The sequence below is a fragment of the Neophocaena asiaeorientalis genome, unplaced genomic scaffold (genome assembly GCF_003031525.2).
Source record: "Neophocaena asiaeorientalis asiaeorientalis breed wild unplaced genomic scaffold, Neophocaena_asiaeorientalis_V1.1 scaffold450, whole genome shotgun sequence".
Taxonomy (NCBI): domain Eukaryota; kingdom Metazoa; phylum Chordata; class Mammalia; order Artiodactyla; family Phocoenidae; genus Neophocaena; species Neophocaena asiaeorientalis.
In genome coordinates, this window is record NW_020175674.1 from 344798 (window position 1) to 368656 (window position 23859).

The 23859-nt window shown below is 37.8% G+C and overlaps 1 protein-coding gene across 6 annotated transcripts in view; it reads right to left on the reverse strand.

The window, feature by feature from the left end:
- Window positions 1-23853, reverse strand: part of SENP6 (SUMO specific peptidase 6) — a 104139-nt gene extending 80286 nt beyond the window's left edge. For 4 of the 6 annotated variants that reach the window (XM_024731864.1, XM_024731862.1, XM_024731863.1 and 1 more), the window contains exons 1-3: window positions 23392-23853; window positions 6192-6285; window positions 4941-5001 (exon numbers count right to left, since the gene is read on the reverse strand). In XM_024731864.1, coding sequence (XP_024587632.1) covers window positions 4941-5001; window positions 6192-6285; window positions 23392-23443 — 207 coding nt within the window. In that variant the 5' untranslated portion in view covers window positions 23444-23853. Of the gene's footprint in view, window positions 1-4940; window positions 5002-6191; window positions 6286-16463; window positions 16588-22565; window positions 23278-23391 lie in introns of those variants that run through there. The other 2 variants (XM_024731865.1, XM_024731866.1) reach the window with 2 other exon arrangements.
- Between the last annotated feature and the right edge of the window lie 6 nt (window positions 23854-23859).

The window sequence follows — 23859 nt, forward strand, 5'->3', positions numbered from 1 at the left end:
TGATTAGAGACATTAAAAACATATATTAAAGGCACTGAAATTCTTAAAAACAAAATGGAAACTGAAACAGTACAGAAAGAACTAGACACTATGAAAAACACAAAATTTTGAAAGAGAACCAATGGAAGTTCTACAAATGATGTCACTGAAATTAAAAAAAAAAGAATGGATAGATTAAATTGCATATTAGATATAGCTGAAGATAAGTAAGTGAACTGGAAGACAAAGCTGAGGAAACCATGTAGGATATGGTACAGGGATGATTTCTTTCTTTGCCCTTTATCCTTTCTTTTCTTTTTCATATAAAATATATGTAGGACATGGAAAAAAATGATGGCCTTATAATATCTAATAAAAGTTAGTTCCAGAAAAAATAAGGAAAGGCAATATTCAGAGATAATAACTAAAATATTTTCAGAATTAATAAAAGATACGCATCCTTTATATAAAGAGGCATAATGAAACTGCAGAAATCCAAAGGCAAAGAGATTATTCTGTGGAAGATAAAGGGAACACTAAGACACTCTGAACCAAAATAAAGGCTTTCTCATAATTCCATGCTCATTTTTGAATGCAAAAAAGGGACTATATTAGTTTAAACCAATGTTCCATATGGACCTACATATTACTCACAAGCCATTAAAAATCCAGGGATATTTAAAACCCTGGGATACACAAAGACTTTCTAAAGGACAAATGGACATGGATAATTTTAAGAAAATCAATTCCTAAATCCTCAATCTCCACTTTAACACTTTCTTAAATTGATTTACTTTAAAACCCATCTGTAGAAAAGGTACATATAATATCTCCTTTCCTATCTCCACTTTCACACCAAACCTTTTTCCACTTTACAAAAGACATAATTCTCATTTATTGTACTAGAGTCTAAAATACTCCTGAAAGGAACAATTTGACATAATAGTATCTGGAATCTCTTTTGGCACATGAAATAGTAGTAGGGCTTCATATCTTTCCCTGTTTTATATATATTTCTGTTAAAAGTGAACCACAGGTTAGAAACTGGGTGTTCTGGACCAAATTAAGATTTTCTTAATACAACAATAATGCAAAATGGAAAAGCAAAAGTAATGAAAATTTGCATTCAATGACTTTGTATCTTTTACTCCAGTTATTATCAAGAAAAGCACTGCCCCAAGGAACAAATCATGTGAAAACAACTCAAAGAAAGCATTAAAAAAAAAAAGCAAAACCAACAAACCCTTAAATGTGCATGCCTTTATTACAACCAGGTAAAAAAACTTGGGTCAAAACCAAGGCTGCAGGGCTTCCCTGGTGGCGCAGTGGTTGAGAGTCCGCCTACTGATGCAGGGGACACGGGTTCGTGCCCCTGTCCAGGAAGATCCCACATGCCGCGGAGCGGCTGGGCCCGTGAGCCATGGCCGCTGAGCCTGTGCGTCCGGAGCCTGTGCTCCACAACGGGAGAGGCCACAACAGTGAGAGGCCCGCGTACCGCAAAAAAAAAAAAAAAACCAAAAAACCAAGGCTACATTTTTCTGCCTAGAATTCTAAAGTGAAATGTCATCATGAAGATGCAGATTAACATGTATATATGAAATGAAAACAGAAAAAAAACACTATTTATTATAAATAAATAATACATTTGATTTAATTGACTGGCTGTACTATGAACTGGCCTTGACAAGTAAGTTATATGTAGACATTTTCCATAGATCAATAGAGTTAAATATGCAGTTCTTTTAAAGAAAATATACAAAAAATCCACAATATTTTACAAAACTGTTTTTACGAAAAAAATTGGCAAAAACCAATTAAAAATTAACAAGATTTCAATTTTTCCAATTATTTCTGAGATTATCTGGTTAAAAAATAGGAATCTAAAAGGAATTTAAAAGTAACAAGTGTAACTACTAGCCAATCATTAAGTCTTGATAAGGCCTTTTTAGTGTATTTTCCCCAAATTCAGAAAGACAATAAATGCAGAGGCTGGATTACAAATTATTTTTAACTTTTAAACTTTTATTACATTGCTAGGTGATTTTCCTGCCATTTAATTCAAAAGGAAAGAACTGAATGATAATGCTATAGCAAAACTCTATATCCATCTATTTATTATATGACCAAGATTTCTCAGCACTTATATCTAAAAAAAGTTGAAAAAGAAAATCACTGTTGAAAGTTTTATTAGACCAATAAATAACATTTATTTATGGACACATGAACTAAATGAATAAGGAAGGAAAACATCAACACCATCACTTTAAGAAATACATTTCCAATGTAATTCTATACAATAGGTTCAATAATTATAAATTACATGTTTATTAGTAATTATAAAGATAACTCAATCCAGCAAAAAAAATTAATACTTGCAACTTTTAGTGAAAATATCATTTAATATTAAATTTCAGTGAATGTATATCTTTTTATTCAGTGAATATATATCTATACAGTATGATAGAGTAATTAAAAGATTTTCAATTGCATAAAAATACACCATGTGAAGTTAAAATACACATATAATGTTAAAATTTTGTGGGAAAACTGAACAAAAATATGAATTTAAGGAGAAAAAGGAACAATATAAATTTCCAACTGTTAAAGAGGAAATGGCACATGTATTTCTTTAAGTTTTTTTATGGAAATATAGTTGATTTACAATGTTGTTGTACATGTACTGTTAAGACAGATGATGCTGAGTATCAATTCTGAATTACCTTTAGAGATCACAGGATACATAAGTGCCATGTAAGTTTTATTTTACTTTAAAAGTATCAACATTAAAAAAAAAGGGCATCTGCAAGCAACCCCCCCTCAAGTTAAAGACCAATGTCACAGAAGATCATGATGAAAAACACCTTTTACTTTTACCTACAAAGCTCACTATATTTGTGTCCACCTGAAGAACACCTAAATAGCCCCACTCTAAGGAATCAAAATGTTAAAATAAAAGCTAGAGAAAACTGCAATGTAAAAAACCTTATAGTTTTTCAGTGTGAGTAGCCTTATAGAGAAAAACTTTAAATTCTATAAGCTCCCGAAATTATGTCAAAATAGAGATGTGGGGAAAAAAAAACAACCCACGAAAACAGGGAGAAAAAAGTAACTTTAAAAGTCTCTAAAATACTATTCAACTGTAAGTACAGGAAATATGCAAAGAGGGTACTATGTCAGATTGGCAAAAATTCAAGTTTGACCACATACTCCCCAAAGTTAGAAGAGAAACTCTCATACATTGCTAGCAGTTATGGCTAATGCTAATTCCTATGAATGAGGCATTTGGCAACATTTAGCAAAATCACATGTAAATCTACCTCCTGAAATAGCAACTGCAATTTTAGAAATCTATCCTACAAATACACTGTAAAGATGTGAAAAGGTATAAGCACAAGGCTTTATTAAAGCACTTCTTGGGCTTCCCTGGCAGCGCAGTGGTTGAGAGCCCGCCTGCCGATGCAGGGGACACGGGTTCGTGCCCCGGTCTGGGAAGATCTCACATGTCGCGGAGCGGCTAGGCCCGTGAGTCATGGCCGCTGAGCCTGCGCTCCGCAACGGGAGAAGCCATAACAGTGAGAGGCCAGCGTACAGGGATACTTTTTAACGTTTACAAGTGGTCTACTCAATTTCAGATTTAATTCCAATTTTTCAAAACTACATAAATAACAAATGTCTGTTATAAAATATAATCAGAAATAAAAAGAAATGAAAGAAAGAAAACCATAAAATACCAATTTCGAGTGAGAAACTTACCAGTTCAAAGCTCTCCCTCAAATAAAACTTCACTTCAGTTCAACATCTCATAGGTGAAGGCACATAAAGTGGTAATGATGAACGGAGCTGTTGCCCAGACAGAAGTGAAGCACCTACAATATTTAGCCAATATACTCTGAATGACTTCTTGTGTAAAATTTCTAAAAAATATTTGCAGTTTTGGTAAAAGTTAGTGTATATATTTGTGTGTCTCTTAATTTGCTGTTTGTTCTGGCCAGTGGAAAACCAGATCAGTAAACTAAGAAACTAATAGCCATACTAAATTTGTAATACAAATCTCATGACACGCAAAAGGCTCTATTAAAACTATTTAAAAAGTTACAGCAGTCATTCCAAGTACATTAACAAAGTGTAATGAACGCTTTGCTTAACGTCTGTCTGGGTCAACACCTGTGTTTATCATTTACAGGGTTTCTGCTTTCTCTGTTAGCAATCTAAGATGAATGTGGTGGGGGGCAGGGTGAGTCACAACTGGAAAGAAAGACACTAAACTTTCTTACAAATTTCAGGAATCATAATGTGGGTTCATTTACTCCTGATAAATGGTGGCTTCTCAAATCACTACGTGAATAGAATCCCATATTTTTTTATTTTTAAAGAACAATTTCTTTAATAGGAATCCTGTAGTATGGTCGCCTTTTTTTTTTTACTTTACTGTACGCGGGCCTCTCACTGTTGTGGTCTCTCCCGTTGCGGAGCACAGGCTCCGGATGTGCAGGCTCAGCGGCCATGGCTCACGGGCCCAGCCGCTCTGCGGCATGTGGGATCTTCCCGGACCGGGGCACGACCCCGTGTCCCCTGCATCGGCAGGCGGACTCTCAACCACTGCACCACCAGGGAAGCCCAGGTCAACTTTTAATTATAAGGTTACATGTACTATATGCACATATTTATACATTTCAAAAGATGAAGAAAAAGCCATAACAGTGAGAGGCCAGCGTACCGCAAAAAAAAAAAAAAAAAAAAAAAAAAAAAAAAAGAAGGTGGGGCGAGAATATATATTTTCTTTGTGATAAATAAAATACTTCTGATGGGATAAACAAGAAACTGGGAATATCATTTGCCTTTGGGGTAGGAAAGTGGGTGGTTGGGACTTACGATCAAAAATACAAATCTTCTTTTGAAGCTTTAGTTTTTAGTATATAACCTAAAAAAATAAATAAATAAAAATAAAAAGTAACACTTGCCTTTTTTCCTTTTGAGGTTTCAGAATCCTCATCTTCATCTACACTGAGTAGATTTGCCTCACTACACAGAAAATAAAGGGGAAAAAGCCTTAAGTGACAATTACAACCCATACATTAAATTCAGAAGTTTTAGCCTCTGTCGTCACCTAATATAGAGATTAGCAAACTTTTTCTGTAAAGGGCCAGAGAGTAAATATTTTAGACTTTGCAGGCCATACAGTCTTGGCAGCAACTACTCCGCTTTGCTTTGCCACTGTAGTATGAGAGTAGCCACAGACTATCTGTGTGGCTGTGTTCCAACAAAACTATAACAAAAATCCAGGGGTGGGCCAGTCTGGGCCCATGCGCCACTGTTTCCTGACCTCTGCCATTAATGAACACATAGTTTTGCTTTCCTTAACTATGGATTTCATAAATAGTCACTCATTTTTCCTTTCTGTCTTGTATTTTAAATTAGGGGGAAGGGGCTGAAAAACAAAGTAGAGGGAAAGAAACATACTGGTAAGAAAACTTTAGTTAATTAAAAGAAAGTAACTGCAATGGTATTAACCCAATAAAATAGTTATACCTCTACCATTGTGGGAAATATCAACCCTTTACTGAGAATCATTGACCTGATTCTAAAAAACCGATATATCTATTAACAGTTCATGTTAATCTGAACATAGTGATAAACCAAAGAGTACAATTCATAAGTGAAACATACAGGACAGGTAGCACCTTAAAAGACACATTTTTTTAATATATAATCATGACAAATCTTCTAACAAAGTCAAAATACACCCTTCTGAAGACAATTCTGCTAAGCTATTTTTAGTAAAATCTTAGCTATTTATAACAAAAATGTAAAATGTTTGTTTCATTATTGTTTGTATACATCCCAACTTTTTTAATGCTAAAAATTCTGTCCTGCAAACATTTTACAAAAATGCTTAAAAGGTGGGATACTGGGCTTCCCTGGTGGCACAGTGGTTGAGAGTCCGCCTGCCGATGCAGGGGACATGATTTTAATTATAAGGTTACATGTACTATATGCACATATTTATACATTTCAAAAGATGAAGAAATATAACCACAAAATTATATACCAATAAAAAAATTGCTTTTTCTTTCCTTAATGCTACTGTAAAAGAGTTCAATGTTTTCTTAAGAATACCATACTCTTAAAAATATTTCCATGGAATAAAATTGTTTATCTAATGAAAAGTTTCATTCTTATAAAACGTCGGAGGGGGAAAAAAACATTCTTACTCTTTGTCTGTATCTCCTTCACTTTCTTCTCCATGATCAAAGCTCCAATTTCTTTTAAAACCTCTATCTCTTTTAGATTCTGATCTAGCCAACGCTGAAATAAAAACAAACTCAGATAAGTATTCATTAATAGAGCCATTCAATACAAAATAAAATTGAGCATTTCCCAAACTCTTTGCTTAGTCAGGATTTTCTTTTAATTTGCTTGCCTTTTGATTATTTCCTCTAAAGAGAAAAAGAACACATTAAAATCTGTTTTTGCTAATTTACACTCATCCATATGTGTGAGTTTGCTACAGAAAAAAAGCTCAAATCAGTAAAATATAATAAAAATGTGGATGGGGATACATGAATATGAAATACATAAAAATCAACCCTGCATCTCCACCGTATTTGATCACTGGTTCTAGAAACTAGTACCTGTTAATTTGCTTGCCTTATTTATGAGAACTAAATCCAGACCACCAGCCTTTTCTTTACCTCAGCCAATCATCTCTGCCTTTTAGCAGAAAAGAGACAAACCAAGGTTTTCTGTGTTAGCATCAGGGTGAACTCAGTGTTAGAAATAACTCTCCAGATCAGAACACCAAACACGCTCACGATGAGTTTAAGAAAAATTTTAAGTGCATGCCTGAAATACCCCGAGGCCATAAACAGCTATAAAGTGGGAACCTGAGAAATAAATGAAGTTCTGAAGCTGGCATTTGTTTTTGAGCCATATGACAAACACCTGAGGCCTAGAGGCTGGGAAGACCAGGTTTGGAGGCTCAGTAAAATGAAAGGTCAGATCACAGACCAGAAGACCTGAAGGGTGACAATCCAATTGGGTGAACTGGGTTGGGGCGGGGGGGACGGGGTGGGGGGAGAAAAAAAAATCTTACTGAAGAAAGAGACAGTAGGGATAATTATGACATCTTGCCGTTGGCTCTGGGTTTGGGGGTGAACTAATAATGACAAATAAAGTGTATCTCTCCACCCCATGTTTAGGGAATTCCTAAACATCAGCTCACAATCACTCAGGTTTGGTACCAGAATCTTCATAACCTATGTGGCCCAGAAAAGCCCATAATTAAAAGAGCCTCACGGAAATGGTGCCCAATATCACCAGATGTTAAGGAAATGCAAAGCAAAACTATAATGAGATACTACTTCACACCCGTTAGGATGGCTGTTTTTTTTTTAATGGAAAATAATAAGTGTTGGTGAGGATGAGGAGAAATCGGAACTCTTACGCATTGCTTGTGGGAATATAAAATGGTGCAGCCACTGTGGAAAATGTCTGGCAGCTCCTCAAAAAGTTAAACACAGAATTACCCTATGACCCAGTGATCCTAGTTCTAGATATATACCCCAAAATAACTGAGAGCATGGACTCTGACACTTGTACACCAATGTTCACAGCAGCATTATTCACAAGAGCCAGAAGGTGAAACAACCCAAATATCCATCAACAGATGAATGGATAAACAAAATGTGCTGTGTTCACACACACATACAGAGGAGTGTTATTTAGCCATAAAGAAATGAAACTGACACATGATACAATATGGATGAACTCTGAAAACATTACAATGAGTGCAATAGTGGCACAGAAGGACAAGTATTGTATGATTCCACTTATATGAGGTAACTAGAAGAGGCAAATGCAGAGAGCAAGTAGAATAGAGGACACCAGGGACTGGAGGGAGAGGAGAATGTAGAGTTACTTTTTAATGGGTACAGAGCTTTTGTCTGGGATGATGAAAAAGTTCTGGAAATGGATAGTGGTGATGGTTGCACAATATTATGGATGTATTTAATGGCAATCTACGCTTGTACATTTATAAACAGTTAAAACAATAAATCTTATGTTACGTATATTTTTCCACAGTAAAAAACTGTTTGTAAAGGCAAAAAAACAATCACCAAGACCTCTAAATGACTAGCAGAATCAAATATAAATCTTCTCTAAAAAAAATAAAATTTCAATGCCTCAAAAAACGTTTCCCAAAAAAAATGAGTTCACAACCCAAAATATCATGAAACAGGAGGAAACAAGTCATCATGAGTAAATCTGAAACTTCTTTACATGTATAATGTAAATATAAGTAAGTAAATAGTAGATAATAGGAGCAAGGTGTCTCCCTTTCAGAAAAAGAAGTTATGAAAAAAACAAGAGAGGAAAGCTAGAATGAACTGTTCGTTCTAGTGGTGCTAGATTAGAGGAAGAGATATCAGTACCAACTTTTATGTGATACACATACAGATTAATAGATACAGACACGAATATAGATATGCTGTTCCATAGGTTAGTATACAGAGCTAAGGGTCTGTCCTCAGAAGGTGTAGAAGCAGTGATACCCCAGTAGCAACAAGCACACCTACAACCAGATCTTATTTTCTAAATACCATTCTCCAATACAAGGAGCCAGAGCTCCCAGGAAAAATGACTGATTCTAGAGATGACGCAGGAAAAATAGAAGATAAGCCTGGAGTATTATGTAGGGCCAGAAAGGAAGAAGGCGTTTTTTTTAAAAAATGATGATATGAATTATAATTCTCCTTAATAAAATAAATATTCATGAATCCACATGGGTATAAATAATTGAATAAATAAATAAATGGTGAGAAGGGACACATCTTCCTTACAGAATTCCAAATGATACATGTACAAACTCTCCTCTAAGAGATGGAACTGAATTCCCTTTCCCTTCAGTATATGCTGAACTTTGTAACTCACTTCCAAAGAGTCAACTATAGAAAAAGGAAAAAAGTAAACTGACAGTGAGAAACCTACCAATCACTATCTCAGCTAAGTGATCATCAAAGTTAACATCAGAAGTGATGTCTTATTCATAGCATACTTAACATGATGTGATGAAAATGCGACTTCAGCTCTGTGGCTTCTTCCCAAAAGCCCACAATGCCAGTTTAGTCACAAGAACACATCAGATAAACCCAAATTGAGGAACATTTTACAAAATTCCTGACCAGAACTCTTTAAAACTGTCAAGGTTATGAAAAATAAGATAAAGAAACTGTCATGATCAGAGGGGACTAAGGAGACATGACAACCAAATGCAATGTGGTGTCCTGGACTGGACTGTGCAAAAGGAAAAGGACATTAATGAAATAACTAGTGAAATCCAAGTCAAGTCTGTAGTTTAGGCTATAGTGTTATGCCCATGTTAATCTCCTAGTTTTTGACAAATATACTACAATTATCTAAGTTGGGAATTTTAGGGGAAGATGGGTAAATGGTATACAGAAACTCTCTCTAACATCTTTGAAACTTCTCTATAAATCTAAAATTATCCCCCACCCCGATTTTCAAAAATCAAATGTAAAATGAACCTGTTTTTTAAAAAAAGAAAGGGTTAAGTTTAAGTTATGCTACCAACACAGAAAAGGTAATAAACTATGATGATTACTGTCTATAAAGACTCTATCCATCACTGAGAGTCAGGCAAGTTAACAAAAAAGGCCACTAAGCAGTGAAAAGTCAAGAGATTTTATATTGTGTACGCTCTGAAGAAGCAGGGTTCCGTACACCCAGTTCTAACAAGTGTAAACACAGGATTTCCTAATTGACAGATTAGAAGCTATAAATTAACAGATGAAAGAAAAATAACCTCATGAAAGTGATAACTGCCAATGAGAAAAAATAAATTACAAAAAGCAAGCAAATTCTAAGAACATAAATTTTAGGACAACTTGCACTAAGGACAAAAACTCTGAACCCTCAAAAGTCCTTGAGAGTATCAACACACTTCAATATCCTGTTATGGTTGACACTCCTAAGAATCAGAATGGAAAATTATGTCCACTATACTGTACTTACAAAATTGAAAGGAAATACAAAGGTTAAAGAGAGATCCCAGTTAAGCATCGTAAATTAAATATATGCATTTTTCTCCACACCCCTCCAGTAAAATGACAGTAATGGAAAGAGGGGTAAAAAGCAGAAACCCATAAGAACAAAATGAACCCAGAAAGAAGATAATAGCAGATGAGAGATGTAACTAAACTGATGAAAGGTGAAAATTTGATGGATGGGTAGGAACTGACTTAGTTGACTACAGAAAGTAAACTTAAACACCTATGAGGGCACAGATATTACCAAACTGACACAAGAAAAAAAATTTTTGAACACTGCTGTCAATAAAAGAAACTGAATTATTATAAATCTTTCTGTAAAGAGAAACTCAAGACCCAGAAGGCTTCTCCCATAATTTCTTTCAAACTTGTAAAATATAGCAACAAATTTACCTAAACTTTCCCAGAAAATAAAAAAAAAGGAACACTTTGCAGCTCATTTTATGAAGTCAGTATACCTGATCCTAAACCTGATAACGACATTTAAGGAAGGAAATTACCAAGCACTCTCTCATGAAGACAGATATGAAACCCTAAATAAGATATCAGTAAATCAAATCCAGTGATAGACAAAGAAAAATATATTACAATCAAGTAGGGTTTATTCTAAAAGCAAGGGTTAACATTTGAAAATTATGAATATAATTCACAAAACAAAACCATTATAATAAAAAATGATTCAGGGATGCATCATCAAGGAATGCTGAAACTAATAAATAAATGGAAAGAAGCTAAAACTAATGGATGAAATCTGAAGAGAAATATGGCATTTATATTGCTTCAAAGCAGTTTCCCACAAAATATTTAATTACAAAGGGGAAAATAGTACCTTTCAGTGGAGAAATCTGGCAAACACTAAATGATCAAAGTTAATTTCACCAGTAATAGGACAAAAGATCACTACCAAGGCATTCCTTATAAAAACTCATAACCTAAATCTAATCATGAGGAAACATCAGACAAACCCAAACTACAAAATAACTGTCCAGTATACTTTAAACATGTCAAGGTAAAGAAAGACAAAGAAAGACTGGAATACTATGATCGTCTAGGTAGAAAATCCAAAGAATCACTCAAAAAAAAAAACCCTACTGGAACTAGTAAGCAATTATAGTAAGGCTGCAGGATACAAGGTTAATACAAAACAATTAAATGCTTTCCTATATACCAGTAATGAGCAAGGTAAATGTGAAATTAAAAACACAGTAACACATTAGCACCCCCAAGAATGAAATACTTATCTATAAAGCTAACAGAATATGTACAAAATCTTTATGATGGAACCTACAAAACTGATAAATGAAATGAAAGAAAAACTAAAAAAATGGAGAGATATTTCATGTTCATGAATGGGAAGACTCAATACTGTCCAGATGTCAGTTCTTTCCAACTTTATCAATAAATTCAGTGCAATCGCAAAGTCTTAGCAAGTTATTTAATTCAAAATGGATCACAGACCTAAATGTAAAATACAAAACTATAAAACTCCTAGAAGATAACATAGGAGAAAATCTAGATGACTCTTAGGTATGGTGATGACTCTTTAGATGAAACACCAAATGTATAATCCATGAAAGAAAGAACTGATAAACTGGACTTCATTAAAATTAAAACCTTTTGCTCTGCCAAGAAAATTAGAAAACAAGCCAAAGATTAGGAGAAAATATTTGCAAAAAAAACACATCTGATAAAGGACTTTATCCAAAATATACCAAGAACTCACTTAGTAATAGCCATGAAAAGACACGAAGAACCTTAAATGCCTATTACTAAGTGAAAGAAACCAACCTGAAAAGGCGATCAACTATATGATTTCAACTAGATGACATTCTGGGCAAGGCAAAACTACGGAGAAAGTAAAAAGATCAGTAGTTGCCAAGGTGAGGTGAGGGTGGAGGGGCTGAGGGATGAACACGTGGAACAATGAAGATTTTTATGGCAATGAAAATACTCCGTATGACATGATAATGATGGATACATGTCATTACACACTTATCCAAACCCACAGACTATACCACACAATGAGTGAGCCATAACATAAACTACGGACTATGATTTGTCGGTGGAGGGTTATCAATTGTACCACTCTGGTGGGAGATGTTGATACTGGTGAAGGCTAGGCAGATGTGGGGGTGGGAGGTGTATGGCAAATCTCTGTACCTTCTGCTTTGCTGTGAAACTAAAACTGCTCTTAAAAAATAATAAGTAACTCTTTTGCATGGCTAGAAAAAAGAAAAATAAAAAGCAAAAACAAGTCTTCCCTGCCCGGTTTTACTGATATATAACTGAGCAGCACTGTGTAAGTTCAAGGTGTACAACATAATGACTTCACTTACATATATTGTGAAATGATTACCATAATATGTTCAGTTATCATCTATCAACTCATATAGATGAAAGAAAAAGAAAGAGAGAGAAAAGAAGGAAGGAGAAAGAGAAAGAGGGAAAGAGAGAAAAGAAAGCAAGCTAGGGAAAGAAAGAAAGAAAAGGGAAGAGAGGGAAGGGAAGGAAGGAAATGAAGGAAGAAAGTTTCTTTCCTTGTGATGAGAACTCTTAGGATTTACTCTAACACCTTCCAAATAAGCCCTATAGGAGTATTAACTATAGCCACCCATCATTTTATACATTACAACCCCAGTACTTATTTATCCTGTAACTGGAAGTTTGTACCTTTTGACCACTTTCATCCAAGTCCCCTACGTCCCGTGCCCTGCCTCTGGTAACCACAACTCTGTTCTCTTTTTCTATGAGCTTGGGGTTTTTTTTTTTTTTTAAGATTCCACACATAAGTGGGATCACACAGCATTCTTATTTCACTTAGCATAATGCTCTCAGGGTCCACCCATGTTGTCACAAATGGCAGGATTTCTCTCCCTTTTATGTCTGAATAATAGTCCATTGTATATATACACAACATCTTTATCCGTTCTTCCACTCATAGACAGATTGTATCCATGTCTCGGCTACTGAACAGGGGGGCACAGATATCTCTTCAACATAGTGTTTTTGTTTCCTTCAGATATATTCACATAAGTAGAATTGCTGGATCATATGGTAGTTCTACTTTTAATCTCCTGAGGAACCTCCATACTGTTTTCCATAGTGGCTGCACCAATCTACACTCCCACCAACAGCACATGGTCACCATGGTTTCATAATAACCATTCTAACAGGCGTGAGGTTATATCTCATGGTGGTTTCGATTGGCATTTCCCTAATAATTAGTGATGCTGAGCACCTTTTCAGGTATCTGTTGGCCATCTGTAGGTCTTCTTTAGAAAAAATGTCTATTCAAGTCCTTTGCCTATTTTTAATTGGATTATTTGGGTTTTTTGCTATTGAGTTATATGAGTTCTTTATATCTTTTGGATATTAACCCCTTATCAGATATATGGTTTGCAAGTATTTAATAAAGTCTTTTTTTTTTTCCTTGGCCATGCTGCGCAGCATGCGGGATCTTAAGTTTCCTGACCAGGGACCGAGCCCGTGCCCTCTGCAGTGGAAGAGCAGAGTCTTAACCACTGGACCGCCAAGGAAGTCCCATTAATAGTCTTTTTAAAAAACTTTTTTAAATGTACAGAAAACATAAGAAGTAGATACACTACAAATAGATTTTCAGATTCTGTTACCCCAACCTGTACAGCCGACTGGCACTCTCCTGCTATCATAAAAACTAAAGAAATGAACAGTGATTAGTAAAACCAAAAAAAGTAAAGTTATAAGGGACCAATAAGATCAAAGAATTTCTTCTATCACAAAAAGCACAAGACATTAAGAAAAAAACAATAAATGACTACATTTAAAAAATCTGCTCATAAAATTATTCCATGAGTTTAAAAATAAGACAAGTAATAATTCTGTAAGATGTATGTTCAATACACGTAATTCAACCAAGGTTTCCTATCCAGACTATATAAAGAACCCCAACATTCCAACAGAACAAAATGTGCAGAAAACATGAGCAACTAAGAACTGAGGAAACACACAAAATAACCCAAAAAACAAAAAGAAACTCATAGAGTATTTTGTTTAGTTTACTCACACACCACAGGCACAAAGAATAGGGATTACCTCTAGGTTGGCACTCAATATTTTTTGAATATTCAATGAACAATGAACAATTTTTAAAAACACAGTAATAAAGATACTCAATCTCACTATAAACCAGAGTATTACAAATTCAAACCACCATCTGATAACCACATCAGACTGGCAAAAACTAAAACATCAGACACTATTAAGTGGGTAATGATGTGTATAAACAGAAAACTTAAAAAGTGCTAGTGAAAGCACTTTGGAGATCAATTTGGCAATACTTAGGTGAAGCTGAAATTGCACATGACCCGATAATTCCATTGCTAAGAAATACCCTAGATCAGATGTTAGTAAAGTATGGCCCAGCCAAATCTGGCCTGCTGCTTGATTTTATAAGGCCCACAAGCTAAGAATACAGCTTTTACATTTTTAAATGGCTAGGGGGGAAAACAAAAAATCAAACAAGACTAATGTTTCATGTTACAAGAAAATTATATAAAATTCAAATTTCAGTGTTCAAAAAGGTTTACTGGCACACAGCCACACTCGTTTGCTTATGTATTATCTGTAACTGCCTTCTTGATAAACTGGCAGCACTGAGTAATTGTGACAGACTGTTTGGAATGCAAAGGGTAAGATATTCACTAGCCCTTTACAGAAAAAGTTTGCTGACCCCTGCTCTAGAGAAACACACACATGTGCACAAGGAAATATACTTTAAAAAAAAGTTCACAGTAGCAATATGAGACATACTAAAATATTCATAGTAGCAATGTATGTAATAGTAAAAAATTAGATACAACCTAATTCCCACAAAAAAGGAAATGCATAAATAAAAGGTAGTATATTCATACTATGACAAAGCACTAGACCTATTCTTATCAACATAATTTAATTTCTCAAACAATGCTGCAAGAATGAAAAGCAAATTACAGAATACAGTATGCCATGATTTATAAAATATTCTAAACATTCAAAACAATTTGTACACACACACAGGTCCAGAGATAAGAACATAAAGTACAAAGAAATGTATGGGAATGATAACTACCAAATTAACGATGGTGCTTAACCCTGGAAAGGAGGCAGAAAGATGCAAAAAAGAAAGGGTTCGGGACTTCCCTGGTGGCGCAGTGGTTAAGAATCTGCCTGCCAATGCAGGGGACACAGGTTCAAGCCCTGGTCCAGGAAGATTCACGTGCTGTGGAGCAACTAAGCCCGTGCGCCACAACTACTGAGCCTGCGCTCTAGAGCCCGGGAGCCACAACTACTGAAGCCCGCACACGTAGAGCCCGTGCTCCGCAACAAGAGAAGCACCGCAATGAGAAGCCCGCGCACCGCAACGAAGAGTAGCCCCCGCTCGCCGCAACTAGAGAAAGCCCGCATGCAGCAACGAAGACCCAACGCGGCCAAAAATAAATAAATTTCTTTAAAAAATTGTTTAAAATTAAAAAAAAAAGAAAGGGTTCAGCCCAGCTTCAACTGTATTAGTAATGTTTTCTTTAGGCTAGGAAGTAGAACATGAGCTTTTGCTATATTATGCTTTATATTCCACAGATATGAAATATTTCCTAATAATTTTTTATTGATAAGGTTTTACAATAATAAAAAATAGAATTTTTAAAAAAGGATCACGGAGACAGAAGTTAACTTCTGCAACTTAGAAATATAAAAGCAGGGCTTCCCTGGTGGCGCAGTGGTTGAGAGTCCACCTGCCGATGCAGGGGACACGGGTTCGTGCCGCGGTCCAGGAGGACCACACATGCCGCGGAGCGGCTGGGCCCGTGAGCCATGGCCGCTGAGCCTGCGCATCCGGAGCCTGTGCTCCCAGAAAACGTAAAGAGCGAATTAAATGCAAACATCAGGAAATCTCAATAAAGCAATTTTAGGTGGCTCTGTAGTGCTTTAGCCCCAGTCCTTCTCAAGAACCTGTCAAGATTCTCCACAGGCAGTCTCGTGGAGCCCTAAGCCACCATGTTACAAGTATGGGTACCCCGCTGCAGAGACCACATGAAGAGGCCTTTCGACCACATGGAGAAGGAAGGGCCCAACTTTCCATACCGGCCAGAGTCAGACATTTGAATAAAGCTGTCTTGGAGCCTCCAGGCCAGCCAAGCTACCACTGAATAACCCCCACAGGCGCTTCATGAAGCAGAAAAATCACCCAGCTGAGATGAGTTTTCTTAAATTCCTAATCTATACAACCTTTATTTTTTGATACAGGAGACAGACCAATAGACTGTCCAATACTATCTGAAGATGAAGTCTGAATATATTATATCCTTGGGAATAATATTAGACTTCTCTGTGAACCACCAAAAGCACAATATTCTTTGCCTCAGGATCCAGCTGTATTGTTCAGTGTTCCCTCAGTTTATCTACCTCTTCATTCCATTCAGTGGGTTTCTATGGATCTTTCGGCAGGATGCTGGCATAAGTTAGTTCTGTCCAAGGCCAACATCAGGCAGCAGTTTGATGCTGTTGGTGGTGCTGGAAGCATCTTGTTCTATGGAATGGAAATACCAAGCAGTGGGTACCTTACCCCAAAGTAATGCAGTTGGTTCTATCTTCACACAGAATACACAATCTCTAAAATATATTTATCACAAGCACACAAAGTTCCAAAGAGAGAAAACGAATAACCTAAGAAATGATCGCGAGAGACAAGTGGCTCCAAATGCTCCTTCTGCTCCAAGGAAAGGGGAGAACTCCATCAAGATGGCAGGGGAACAGTATTCAGTGAGATGGACCAATGAAACACTTTAATTCTGAAAGTGCAAATGCATCATTCAACAAGGAGAAAATTGACAGTGTCATAATTAAACTTAAATTAAAAGAAGATAAACTTGAAAAACAGGGAAAGCCTATGAACGGTGAAGACAAGGAGACTCAGGAGTTGGTACTCAAACTTGTAAAGGAAACGCTGATGAAGATTTGCAGACTTAATTGCTACACTGACAAAATTAAATCAGTGTTTTTTATTTCCTGTGATAATAGAGAATGGAGACAAACCTGAGCTGAAGAAAGAAGTTTAAATGCCAAAATATGGAATCCCTCCTCATCCAAACAGTGGCATAGGAATTTCAGAGGCAGAGAAGATATTGGTTTCCATGAAGACAGAGTCACCAGGGGTCATGGTGGTAAAAGGCAGTATTTTCACCATGTCTCCAAGATTTAGTGGCAGATTCATACACAGGAGGTTGTGGAGGCAGAAAGTTTGCAGATTTTTTTTTTAATATAGGAAAGACAACAAAGTTATTACATAGTATACAAACAAGTCTCGGGAAATTTCTAGCTCTTAATGTCCTTAAAAATGGCTTCTGTCTTTGCAAAAAATAAAAAAGTACACTTGTTATACACTGTACACCAGCACTGTTTGGTTTTTTTCTCCCTGCTATATTTCAAAGATTGTAACGCAGTTAATGTGGGAGAAAAAAACCCTCATATTCAAAACCAAGCATGAAATGTATTTGAAATAACAACAAAAAAAACTCTCTGAGGGCTTCCCTGGTGGCACAGTGGTTGAGAGTCCCGCCTGCCGATGCAGGGGACACAGGTTTGTGCCCTGGTCCGGGAGGATCCCACATGCCGCAGGGCAGCTGGGCCCGTGAGCCATGGCCACTGAGCCTGCGCGTCCGGAGCCTGTGCTCCGCAACGGGAAAGGCCACAACAGTGAGAGGCCCGCGTACTGCAAAAAAAACAAAATTCTCCCAAAACAAGGTCAGAATATGGCTTGCTGTCTTACTTTTCAAGCCTATAGTTTCAGATGGCCTCAAAGTAGTTGCTGTTAACGTGGGAGAAGGCAGAGTGTCCACATGTTCCAATTTGCCTAGGACTGTTCCAATTTTAGCCAGGAGACAAGAGGTCCTAATTGCTGGTGATGGATGCAGAAGGCTCTGAGAAGTACAAGACCCTAAGGTAGCCCAAAAAACGGGCTAAAAGTAACTCTGTTTTTAGGGTCAAATGGATACTACATATCTACTTTCTGTTTTTTAGGTGATGTAGGTAACCATAATTTGCAGCTCACAATACTGCATCATCCATTGTTGCATCACTGCAAGTAATGTGACCTAATTGTACAAATGAAGTGGGTTGTAATTGTGATCAACAGTCTGCCTCTGACTTTATGGATTAACTGTTGTGTTTTGTATCAAGATAATGTTTAATTTTTAATACTGTAAATAGTGGTGACCATGTTTCTAAGAGTTTAGGTAATGAAAATGAGAAAGATAACAATAACAACTCCACCGTGACCCAGACATCACTGAATGAAAGAAAAAAAGGAAGGAAAAGTTCCTAACATTCTTCCTCTTTTCTTCTTACTTATGCTTGCTTGGTTTCAGAAATTCTTGAATCAGTCCCTAATCAAAGGAAAGTTAACCAATGACTGTTTATGTTGCTATTTATACCTTTGAAACAAATTACAAATGTGTGGTCTAGTTTGTTCTCTTCCTTTGGCTTCCTAAACTGTCCAGAAATTAGAAATTTTTGGATCTCAAAAGAACTGTCATTTTCAAGTTTAAGAAATACTATGACTTTGTTGAAAGTATTAAAAAAAAAAAAAAAAACCCCAAAACAGGGAGGTTTGGGAGAGGAAAGATGGCTGCATGGATTAAAGATGGCTGCAAATTCTTTCCCACTGTTCCTGCTGAGTGATGGTTCTCCTTCTCCTCCTCTTGAATCTGGGCTGGCTCTGTGGCCTTCTGGCCACTCGAACGTGACAGAAGTGACACTGTATAATTTCTGAAGTTGGGCCTTAAGAGACCTGTGGCTTCAGCTTTTGCCCTCTTAAGAGCACTGCTTCATCAGTAAATGGTAACTCCCCATAACTCCCTATTATTTTCCCGTCTCTTGTCCACTCCCACCCCCAAGGTTAAATAGGTAAGAAGAATGGGAAAGCAAAGGGATAAAGAAGGGAAGGAGGGAGGAAAGAAGGAAGGAAATGCTGAAGGAGGTTAAGGCTATAGGACAGGTCCCAAGCTCCAGTTCTGACTGCCCCACTTACTTGCTCTAGGTCATATAACCCCTCTACACCACTTGATTTCAAACAGTCAACATACTTTTGTAATGGCAACAGGAACAATTAACTTACAGAAGTCTAGACATACGGAATACATAACTTCATTCTGTTCTGTCTCACTACACTAGTCAATCTAGAATATATCAAGAACAATCAGCTAATACCTAGAAAAAGAAAAGTAGTAAGTGAAAGACAACAATAAAAACTAGAATTCAAATAAGAGAGAAGGCAAGCATTAAAAGAACGAAAACAAAGTAGAAAATACACACACCCACACATACATACATATGAAAGGGAAAGCAGAAAAAATGGGAGAAAATATTGGTGAAGCAATTAGTTGGTAGAAGAAAAAAGGTAATGGGAAAGCTAGAATGAACAAGAACAGTATAATAAAGAAAAAGAAATGAGAGAGGAGGTAGACTTGACAGAGGAGAAAAGAAGGGGGAGAATATCAAAAGAAAGGTTACAAGAACGAGCTAACTACCGTCACCTTTGCCCTATACTACAAGTCTCCAAACTGATCTCGACAACAATCTTCTGCCCCTCTCTAGAGCTATTTCCGTGTGGGAGCCAATGACCTTTTCTGAAACAAAGCTGATGATGTTAACCTCCAGTCTTATCTTGTACCACTCTCCTTACTAGCACCACACTGTCCTTTCAGTTCCCTAAACGTGCCATGCTTCCTCTATTGTATTCCCCCTGGCTGGAAAGCTCTATCTCTCCACCCTTCCCTCTCCTATTCACCCTTCAAACTGCCCTGATTAGATCAAATTCTCATTATTACAAATAATCCCCTTTGGTTGCACTTGACAGTTGAAATTTTACACTTACAAGTATGCTTATTTGATTACTGACTCCCCTCACTGGACTGGAAACTCCAAGGGGAAACCGCCTTCCCTCCCCCACTGTGACTCTCAGCACAGTACCTACAATGTTACAGTTGCTCAATAAATATCCTTTGAATGAATAAACAAAAGAGAAATCTGCCAAACTAGCTATCACAAGTGGAAAAGGGGCAGAAGACAACCTTAAGTGAATAGAAGAGAAAGAAACAAATCAAAGAGGGGAAAGAAAAAATTCAATACAAGCTGTGGCCTAATTAAATTCACACAATTTCAGTGTGATACTATACCAACAAAATAAAGTACAATAGTAACCAATAGGTCTCTTTTCCCTAAAGAAGCCAGAAAAGGAAATGGAATTAGTTTTTTACTTAATATTTTATAAGAATGTAAAACATAATTTAGAAAATGGACAACAAACAAGCACGTCAAACTTAAGGAGACCAAAGTAGAGCTATTAACTTACTTCTCATTCCTCTGCCAGTCTACTCCATCTCAGTGAATGGAATCCCGCGCCCCCCTGCAACACCTCAAACCAAAACCCTAGGAGTCATCTTTGATTCCTCCCTTACTCTGATCCTCAATATGCAATGCATCAGGAAGTCCTGTAAGCTCTACATCCAAACGGATCTTCGATCTATCCACTCCTCTTCCCCAACTGCCACTGCTACCATCCTAATCCAAGCCCATCTATTTTTCAGACTGCTACAATACTCTCCTAAGTAATACCCCTGCTTTTATTTTACTCTTGCTCTCCTCTAACTCACTCCAGGAGCAAAGCGGTTTTTTTTAAAACAAAGATAAACCGTATCATTACACTCCTTTGTCCCAAACACTTCAATGACTTCCTACTTCTTAGAATCAAATAAAAATTCATGATCTTGCATGATCTGCTACCTCTCTTTCATATCACTCTCTTCTTTGCTTGCTATGTTTCAGCCATAATGACCTCCTTTTTTTAAACAAATGGAATCCTATATCATCTTGGAACCTTTAGAGACATCATGCCCTCTGTCATACTCTAGTCCCACAGTTAAGGTATTACCTTAATACATGTGTGACCTCAGTAAGGCCTTTCTTGACTTTAACACTGTAAAATGGCTTTCTCATTCATCCACTGCTCTGTATTTTTCTTCCATAGCCTTTATCACACTATTATCACCCTGTTTATTTCACTAACAACAAATAAATATGCTCCACATGCAAGAAATATGATGGTGAAAAGAGAAAGCCATTGCTTTCACGGAGCTTATATTTTAATAGGACTAAAAAACATGAAGACATAAATTTATCATGTGAAAAGTGCTACCATGAAAAATAAAAGTTAAAGGGAATACCAAATTTATCATGTGAAAAGTGCTACCATGAAAAATAAAAGTTAAAGGGAATACCATGTGTTTGTACATGTGTGGCAGCATGACACTGTAAGTAGGTTGTCAGGTCTGAGCAGATCTAAATAAAGTGAAGAAGGAAACTATGTGGAAAAAATGGGGTAAGAGTGTTTTAAATGGATTAACTTTTACTTATTTATAAAAAGTCCCTCCCACTAAAATGTAAGTCCCATAAAGGCAAGGACCCTAACTGTCTTATGCACTGCTGTATTCACCTTGGTAAAGTGCCTAGTACAGAGTAGGCCACTATAAATATTTGATGAATGAATATCTGGCAAGCTATATTGGAGTATTTTATCATTAAAAGTGTAAAGAACCAAAAGAATTAAATACAAAATATTAAACACAAAAAATACAAGTACTAAATATCATTCCATTTATTTCAAAAGATTCAGTACAGTATACGAAAAACTGAAATGCCTGCTCTCCCTTATGCTCATATTCTAAACAAGGTACCATTCACTTGCTTTCTGAGAATGCTGAAGGAGACATGGTGAAACTCAAGTTTAACCCCTAGAGCAATTCACAGACCCTTAAGTCAGAGTAAACTAAAAGCAACAGTTTTAAATTTCACGTTGGCCTTGTATCTGTTGGCCTTATTTATGCTCTTTCTATTCTCCTTATGTTCATCACATAGCACCACCTGTAACACAAGCTGCACCACTCTCAGCCCCTGACAGGTAACCATTCTGCCCAAACAAGAATGGAGATAGAATAAAAGAAATACGAAGTGAACCCAGAAAAACTTGCAAGTTTTCCACACCTTCTTACCACAAATCTCATATAAAACTCTCATCACTTTTAAATAAAGGCTGGTTTGCACACAAGGTAAATTTTTGTTTTTGGCTCTGCTACACTCCAAGGAAGATTAAGAAAATTAAGGTTTCTTTTCCCACTCAGCTCCATTAGTACCCATTTGTTCATTAGCCTAATACTGAGTACCTACTGTGTTCCAGGCCCTATTCCAGGTGCAGTTAATAAAACTGTAAACTCGGCATACCCACCCTTCCACACACCCTCTTAGAGGACCTTGTACCACAGTGAAGTTGTACTTTCTTAATTCAGAAATGTTTCCAACTAGTTATCTTTAAAGTACTCCTTTTACCCCATATGAAATTCATCTTTGCAACATTATCCGAAGAGGAGTTAAATCTTTTTTTAAGTCACCGCACAGCAGATAGACCCACACTCATAAACCCGCTCTCCCAAACATATTTATAAACCTAATTACCGGCACAAACGGTGAATCCACAGTCGAATTACGCAATAAACGTTGAGAGTTCCACAACGGCAACGAATCTAGCCGTATTTTAGGGATCCTTATATGTGGGCCAAGAGCCAATACTGTTACCCATTATCCCCAACAATAATAGATGGCTTTTCTTACTTAAGACTGGCTTAGTCCGCCTGCAGCAAATGTTTAACTTTCCCTCACAAATGAATTAAAATGTAACCACTCAAACTTCGTCTATCAGCTTGGGTGACTGTCCCAAAATTGACACTGTGAATCTCGTTCTCTTTTTTTCCGATAAATTATTTTCTAAAATATCGTTAACAAAACACATTTCGTAAGATTACCTGACAGAGCCAGGCCTAATCTGAATGCTGGCTGCAAGAGGAAGCCTGAAGCTCCGCGAAAAAAGAAAGACGGGGACGGGCGTATAAAACAAGCTCAGGAAACTACCTCTCCCCTCCCTACGTGGACTGGCCCCCGATCTCACCCAACCTTAGCGATTTGAAACTTTCCATGAACACCAAACGAGACCCGAGCGTAATCTGCTCTCATCCTTAGGCCACCACGGAGAAACCAAAAAAAGAAAAAACATGTCAAAGGACACGCATCAACTCCGGCTCCCGGCCGGTCCACCGACGCCCCCTCGGCCTCCCGGCTCCCGGCCGAGCCCCTAGCTCGCACGGACTCGGACCCAGCGCGCCCGCCAGCGCCCCGGAGCCCCCCAAACCCAGCCGGCGCCCACACCTGAATAGCCGGGAATCAGGGGCCCACATTTTCCTGTAGTTCCCCACCCCCAGCCCCTCGAGGGCAGAAATTGATGTACCTTCTAGAAAAGTAATCTCCCCGGCGCTGCCGTCGCTCTTGCCAGCCGCCATCTTCCTCCTCCCACGCCGCCGCCTCCCTAATCCATGGCCCACACCGCCGCCGCGTTCGCCGGGATGAGGGGCCGCGCCGCAGGAGGTTAGCCGCCGCAGGGTTGCGGGCCTAAGACTCGGCCGTCAGGCGGGCGGCGCTCCCCCGTCCGGACGGGCCTACACAAAAGCAGGCCGGCTCCCGGGCCTATCCGCGGGCGGGCGGCGAGACCCGCGGCCTGGGCTCCTCAGGCTCCGCCGGGCAAACGCGAGCGGCGACGACGGCGACGGCGCTTCCCGGGCCCGGTGCCTCTCGGCCCGCGACTCCCCATCCACCGCCCGCCCAGGCCGCCCGAGAAGCTTCCCCTAGCGGCGGGCCCGCAGGAAGAGAGTCTGAGGGCGAGCACACAAACACGCCTCCCTCAGTCCCGGGCCGTAAA